Here is a 7856-nt window from a genome sequence, read left to right on the forward strand (position 1 = left end):
TGGACCCCACGCCAATTTATGCTACGCTCTACCTGATTGTACATAGTCTCCCCCACCCACTTTGAAAAACGTTCAGCAGGGCCTGCGTGTAACAGCGGGGTCATGCGGATTTGTTTTGTCCCCCCCCCCCAACGTTTTTGCTCATTACGCCACTGAGTACTACCGGTAGTATACGAGTTGGCAAATCTATGCAAAACGGACCAAAAAACGGGGTGAGACGTTTGCCCTCTACGATTTGAATTTGACATTCGGGGACTCCCCTTTGACGTTATGCTGGAAAAACCCAGGTGTGTATAGGTGTGGTGGTCGATTGATGGTGATCATTATTACCACTCGTTTATACGATCACGACCAATTAAGATGGACCCTCGTATCGGCAGTCTCTGGCTTATCGCGACATGTGTGGGTATTGTTATGATATCTTGCTACATTTCAGGTAAGAGAATGAATAGAGATTCCACCATTATGTTTAACCAGGGCCCGCGCCCGGCTGTCAACTTTGGGGAACTGTATAATTTGGCCCATGGTTGGAGGCACTCCTACTACTAGCTAGTAGTAGTACAGTGCATGAAGTTTATACCGCGAAAGAGTGCGGTTACTAGTCTTCCACATCAGTCGTTTATAAATGAATTTAAGGAATAATTCAATTTCAATTCAGAACTTTGTTTATTTCAGACTCAGCTGCACAAGGCAGAAGTCCATAAAACATATGTTACATAGATATATAGGGAAGAGAGCTGAGTATAAACATGATGAGTATAATAACAACAAATCTGACAAAGATAATTAACTATACTAGGTATATACAATCTAACTCTATGTTCTAAGCTGTACCTGTACTAATTGTAAGATTAAAATAAGTACATGTATAACAATTATCTATTGAAGTTGTAACAATCTCTGCTCAACAACCAGAACAATATACTAATAATAGATAACTATTATAACAACAACAACAAGTACTATATACTGCAACCATGAGAGGCTGGATACTGAACGCCAACATAATGATCTATTCCCATGTGTCAGCAGGCTATTCAGCTAAAATCTCCAGAGGCCCGATGTGTACCTAAGACATAGAAATTTAAATGATTTTAAAATTGAAATACCGGTAATCAAAGTTGTAACAGATTGAATATTACATGATGTTGTTGTTTAAGTTTTTATTGGTGTGCATCATTTATTTATGAATATTTACGCCAAATTCAAGTTGCATTAACAAAATTAAATGGAAGCAGAAAAGAAAAAAAATCGTAGCTGTTCAATTTTGCGCATTTTGCGGAAAATCCAGACAGGAGACAGGCTTGCTGTCTACACAAAATCAATGACCGTTTTGTGTGTATCTTCTGGCCAGTCTGGTTCGGTACATTTAACAGGCTTCTCGGCTTGCATGTTCAAGGCAGTCGTAATAAACTAGCTACTTTTGAGTAGTCTTCCAGATCAGGCGTTTATAAGAACTAAATCAATAAATTACATGAAACATTTAATCAAATAAATTACTTAAATATTCTACAATTTCAAATAAAGGTGTTTACCTAGTCTTGAATATCAGGTGTTTATTTATTAAAATAACAAAAAAATAATTTTTAATGTAAAATAGTCTTGCATAATTAACAGTCCTTACAAATAAAATTAGAAATAAAAATAAGTCGCAAAGTTACTATCACGTTTATGAATTCATCTTATATTTAATTTAATTTGATTAAAGAGAAAATTGACCCAATGAAAAATTAGGGGTTCACAATATGCTTTTTCCCCCTTTTTTTTCTCACTTTGCCAAAACAAATTGGGGTTCAAACCCAAGTCGGTGCTCTGATGCCCTTTCGTAAAGCTTTACTCATCATCAGTTTTTCTCATTCAATTTTTCATTTGTTTGTGTTTCGTGTTATTTATTGATTTAATTCTTATAAACGACTGATCTGCAAGACTGTGTAAGAACTAGTTATTGTTAATTTTCAATCTGTTTCAATTGTGATTATTTCAATTTAAACGACTTGAATATATCTATTCCTTAAATTCTACTATAAATGTCTGATGTGGAAGACTTCTCAAGGCACACTTTCGCGACAATGAAATCAACATCAGACCCCTTTTTTGTTTCCTTCAGATTATGTACAATTTGTGGGCTTACATCGAAAGGGTCCAGGGGCCAGAGCCCCTGAAGCTGAGGGTTTTTAGGGATTTAATCACGGTCAGATGAGCATATTTTGATACCTCATTATTTTGTGACACTGGCAGCTAACTATTCTTTCTTTCTTGCTCTCGTTCTTCCTATTTTCCTTCAATATACTTTTTGTATATGTGTTTCTTTTTATTTAATGATTTAATTCTTATAAATGCCTGATCTGCAAGACTACGCAAAAAGTAGTTTCAGTTTTGATTATTTCACTTTATAAAACGACATTTCTATTCCTTAAACATTTTAAATGACTGATGTAAAAGACTAGTCGACGCACCCTGTCGAGAAAAGACCCCCTCTTTTCTCGAAATTAAGGGTGTGCTAAGACGGTCCACCGTTCTCAACGCACCCTTTCGAGAAAAGCGGGGGGCCTTTTATCGAATGGGTGCGTTGAACTCAACACGCCGCGCCGCACCGCACCGCACCCTTTTGATGTAAGCCCAATTTGTGTGACCCAATGGTGAATGGAGTAAAAATTAGTTTGGCATGGATTACCGGTAAATTGAGCATTTGATTAACCAAACAGTATAAGTAAAAAGTGTTTTTCCTTATGATGCTTTGGAACTGTTATTTGATGCCTCTTTTTTGTTAAAACAACTGTACCACCTCCATATTTAAAGCCTTTCCGAAAACAAGGAAATGTAGTCCTTCTTCTTCTTCTTCTTTGGGTTAAGTCTACCTCCTTCACAGTTGAAGATTCTTGCAGACTGATGAGTGTGTGTGTGTGTGCTTACGAAAGCAAGGTGCATGGTGCAATGCTATTTACATGGTGCAAGTAAAAAGTTCCCGGACTTTGCTGCTGCCTCCCGTCAGGCATTGACGGAAGGCATTGACTGATGAGGCACATACTGTTTCTGATGGCAGGTTGTTCCAACTCCTCACAATCCTGGGAAAGAAGGACTGCTTATGTTGCTCAGTTCTTGAACGGAGGACTTGGTAGCTATGTGCATGGGCAGTCCTGGATGGTCTTGTGGCAGGGTTGATGTAGGATGCTGTGTCGAGTGCTACCAGGTTGTTGTGGAGCTTGTACAGCATCACCAGTCTGCAATTTTCTCTGCGTTGCTCGAGTGTGGTCCAGTCAAGTTGTTGGAGCATGGAGGTCACGCTAGAGGTGCTGTGGTACCGATTGAGGGTGAATATAGCGGCCCATCTTTGTACCATTTCTATTTGATGGATGTGGTTTGCAGAGGAGGGATCCCAAGCTGTAGAACTGTACTCAATGAGTGGTCTTACTAGAGCTTTGTAGGCAGTACTCTTCGGTTTTGGTGAGTTGATCCAGAGATTTCGTCTGAGGAAGGCGAGGGTGTTGTTTGCTTTCTGGCATATGCTTGTGATGTGTTTGTCCCATTTCAAGTCAGATGTGATAGTGATGCCAAGGTACTTGGTTGATGAGACTGCTTCCAGTGGTGTGTTGTTCAGGATGTACTGGTGTCGTATCTGGCTCTTCTTCCCGGACACTGTGATGGCCTTGTACTTGTCTGTATTGAGCTCCATCATCCATTCAGAGGACCATTCAGCAAGCCTATTAAGGTCCTCCTGTAGTTCAAGAGGGTCTTGTAGTCCAGTAGACGGTACCATATACCATGTACATGACCTGGAAAAGTACAAGGTTTTTTTATTGATTTGTGTTCTAGATGGGTATTGATGTAAATTCAGCTTGGTTGCCAGCTTGGCAACCTTGAGCAACTTTTTTAATAGCCATATTAGCATAATCATCTAATTAGCATATGTGCAACATGTAATAATGTTGCTAATCTCAATCCAGGAAGCCAGAAAACATGGATAATATGACTTTTCAAGTGTTTTCTATGAAGAGGAATTCATCTATGACACCAGTTTTTGATTCCAAGTAATGCAATTGTCTTAAATAGCATAATTAGCATAATGAGCTAATAAGCATGTGTACAATATATGGACTTCATTGTCATTGTTTACCCTTCACGGTTATCACTATGTCAGGCATCGATTAGTGGTCAGAAGTATCTGGCAACAGATGAGGAGGGATTGGAATTTCCTGTGTAAAAACCTTCTTGAACTGTCTATTCAGGGCATCAGCTTTCTCAGCAGGTTCACTGAATAGCACGCCGTCAGATTTGAGTTCCGCAATTCCAGCACTGTCAGTTCTGTTATTCTTGATGAATTGCCAGAATCTCTTCATGCAGTTGTACTTCCCTGGTCTTTCGTCATCATCTTCAACAGTAAAGATGAACTCAACATAGTTCAGTAAGCTTTCCTGAGTGTGGATTGGAGTGTTTTTTTGAGATCACAGAGCTGCTCTTCCAGAGCATATGGAACGAGGCCCTCTCTCTTCCAGAGGTGTCTGCACTTGTTGCTCAGTCTGTCACGTTTCTTGATGAGTCGTCTGATGCTATTTGTCACCCATGGTAAGTTGGCTTTGTGTGGAGTCAGCTTTTGAGGAATGAAGTCATTGGTGCCCTTCTCGATGCCAGTCTTGAAGATGAGCCATACATGTAGTTCATTAAACAGAGGCATATGGAAGTTAAGCTTCAATCTCATCTCCTGACTGCTTCCATGCTCTCAGCAAACTTCTCCCACTGAGCTTTGTTGTAGAGTAAAACTTTCCTCCGCATCTGGTGCCCCCTGGTTGGTCTCACAGCTAGTTTGACGAGAGGTCCTAGGTAAAAGAACCGTCTACTGGCAAATCTTATGAACAATAATAGCATGTCTATCAAAAACTTTTTTCACTTTACCGTGTTTTCATTTTAGAGCACTGTCATTAATAGAATTATTATACAGCCTGAAAAGAAATCCTGTTTGTCAGATCAGTTCGTTTCTATTACCTGAGCGACCGATGCATTGTCCAAATTAAGCCAGCAAAAGATCCTACAAATTTACATTGAAATTGCCATTCTCTTTCATGATTATGCCGAAGAAGGTGGTACTGGGCATTATTTACCCCTTTCCATTGATCCCATATTTTTTATACAGGTGTTGCTTGTGATGTTCCTGATGATGTTGTGTACACTGATTTACATAAAACAGTAAGAACCGGGGACAGTGTTGTCCTGAAATGTCAGTTTCGTGGGACACCTTTAGCTGTCTACTGGAAGAAAGGAGATGATCCAATACGTGCACCAACCCTCGTCTCATGGATTACAGGAGACCCTGTTACAGGATCATGTGTAGGTGAAAGGCCATGTCAGATCATGGAGATGAATGCAGAGTTCTCCTTAATCATCAAAGAAGTCAGCATTGTAGAACAAGGACCATATTTATGCAGGGTCACAAACTACAAGGGGAGACAGATACACAACTTTACAGACATCAGTGTTTTTTGTGAGTAATGGGTTAGTTCTTATTCTTAGTTGTTTAACTCTCTTGAAGCGCTGTCTAATCAGATATATTTCAATCCTTTCTATTAAAGATGATTTAAAAACAGGGAAGAAAAAATAGAGAGAAAATAGGGACCCAGAAAGCCCTTCTTCTATGTCATCAGATTTCTTGCATACAAAGTTAGACAAATATTGTAAGATACCGCAAAAGATATTTCTTTAGGAACATGCCTGTTTTATTTCAAAGAAAGATATTCAATGATTTGGAACATTGTTTCTTTTTATAGCTCCTCCTATGGAACCCTACCCAATCATCAATGAATGTCAAATGAACTCTCCAACTGACACTGAAACTACCTGTACTATTTCAACTAACCAATCAGTCGAGATAAGCTGCTCTGCGTCAGGTTACTTTCCAGATATCGATCTTTACTTTCTACATGGATCCACAAGTCTGCACACGAAAGACACGATTGAAGTTACAAATATTGACGGGACGAAAAACAAAACCATATACGCCAACGCTACAGCCAGTGAAATCAGCTATGTTTGTTTTGCGTCTATTCCTGGATCGGCAGAGCAGAGAACGAGAACTGTTTTAGTTAACCTACGAACAAGCTCTTCTCCCTTGCCTACTGGATCCACAATTCCGATTGACAAGACAGATGGAAGTGCAGCTAAAGTTGGTAAGAACATTTGTATTCTTCCATGTCATTATTTAAACCATTTATGTACAAAATCAGAAAAGGAAAATAGCTAGATATTAGACTCTGCTAAAAAACATTTTTATTTCAAGGTACGTGTTATACTATATGCTACAACACTGTTTAAAGTAGATATTAATTGATTTTAAAAACTAACTTTATTTTCATTATTGCAAAGTTGAAACTCTGATTCGACAAGGTTATCAAAATTCAATGCTTGGAAACATTCGGAGTAATGATTATTATAAATTACAAAACGCTTAAATACAGCCCCGGCATAGCACCTGAAGAGCTCTCCCAACGCTACTGAGATGTGTGAGATCACAGTATGGACATAATTTGCACAAGCAGACGATGTCCTATGACATCTCACACATTTTCAGTGCCTGTGTTTTCATCTTCTCTTGAGTTCTTTCTCTTACTTCACTACCATCAGGCTAAATGTATAATCTATTGCCTCACTCTAAACCCCGCGCATGGTTTTATTTTGATGACAAATGCAGCGATACAAAAATATAGGAATCTGTCGCTTGTAAACAAAATAAGACGCCATTGTATATTCAGCTGCACACACCACGGTATGTTTGGCGTTTCAAGAGAGAACAAATGTCGTCCTTAATATCATTCCGGGGTTTTTTCAATTTGAAAGTCTGGTTTCTTTGATTGTTTTAACCCCTATCCTGTGTAATTTACAAGCAAAAGATTTAAGTTATCAGAATCGGGTCATATCCCCTTTTGAATGGTTTGACATGCCATTACATTTATATACACTAAACTCAATTTGACAAATAATAGCTTTGCAATTATGTTCATTCTTTATGGGATATCGTCTGGTTGGGGAGTATTTGTCCATATCGTGACGTCATTAAAACATTGTTATTTTTCCGGCGAATCTCTCGTATATCCCAGCTGCTATGGAGGTGGTTGTATTTTTATTTTTATAAATCACCCGATATGTAGTTGACCTAAAACTTGTACGATGGCCATCTATTAGCTTACCAGTTTCTAGGGATACATTAGTTGACATATTTGTGATTTTCTTTGAATTGCACCTTTAAGAAAGGCGTACAACAATCTACAGGTTTTTTCTGATATCAAGACTTTACAACAAAACGCTCCTGTCTATTTACCATATCTTTCATTCATCTACAGTTGTACCAGTTATATTCATCGTTCTATTGGCTGTGATCTGTATTTCAATCGTACTGTGGCATCGAAGGAAACTACAGAGGGGTCAAGGTATATTTATATATTAGATAGTTCTTATAGATACAAAGTTGTGATTGGTCAAATGCTCGTCACGTGTTAGAGATTGAGTTGATTGTACGTAATTAGCATATTTTCACTCTCTGTCATTTTTCAATGTTATATTTACCAACTGTTCAAATTAGTAAATTTTGGGTTCATATCGATCTAAGCACTGTCCCCTGGGCGCACTAGCGTGTATGGATTGTTTGCGCTGTCTAAGCCACATGAATCTGAAGCGGAAGGCTGGACGGCTCGAGAAACAAACAAGGCATTAGATCGCAATTATCCTTGATGTTATATAACAACGTGTTATGAAGGCTATGTAATATAGTATGTATCGACTTGTAGGATGTATAATTTAACATTTCACGACCACACAAGAGTTATATTTTCACTCTTGATCATATTTTTCCCCAGGGCTGCGCGCTAAAT

At 38.6% G+C, this 7856-nt stretch overlaps 1 protein-coding gene across 1 annotated transcript; it reads left to right on the forward strand.

Annotated features, from left to right (window-relative positions):
• The first annotated feature begins 328 nt into the window (after positions 1-328).
• LOC115921447 lies at positions 329-7432 on the forward strand. Its single transcript, XM_030978934.1, has 4 exons — positions 329-436; positions 5129-5476; positions 5760-6158; positions 7329-7432. Exons 1-4 carry the CDS (start codon positions 361-363, stop codon positions 7430-7432), a joined length of 927 nt encoding a protein of 308 aa, XP_030834794.1. The 5' UTR covers positions 329-360.
• Positions 7433-7856: the final 424 nt, after the last annotated feature.

Source organism: Strongylocentrotus purpuratus, unplaced genomic scaffold, assembly GCF_000002235.5.
Source record: "Strongylocentrotus purpuratus isolate Spur 01 unplaced genomic scaffold, Spur_5.0 spur5_scaffold_1, whole genome shotgun sequence".
Lineage (NCBI taxonomy): Eukaryota > Metazoa > Echinodermata > Echinoidea > Camarodonta > Strongylocentrotidae > Strongylocentrotus > Strongylocentrotus purpuratus.

Excerpts from the sequence above, each read along its gene's own strand:
- LOC115921447 (XM_030978934.1), top strand. The coding sequence starts at position 361 with ATGGACCCTCGTATCGGCAGTCTCTGGCTTATCGCGACATGTGTGGGT. Across the intron at positions 437-5,128 it reads GATATCTTGCTACATTTCAG|GTGTTGCTTGTGATGTTCCT; the intron begins GTAAGAGAATGA and ends TTTTTTATACAG. Across the intron at positions 6,159-7,328 it reads TGGAAGTGCAGCTAAAGTTG|TTGTACCAGTTATATTCATC; the intron begins GTAAGAACATTT and ends ATTCATCTACAG.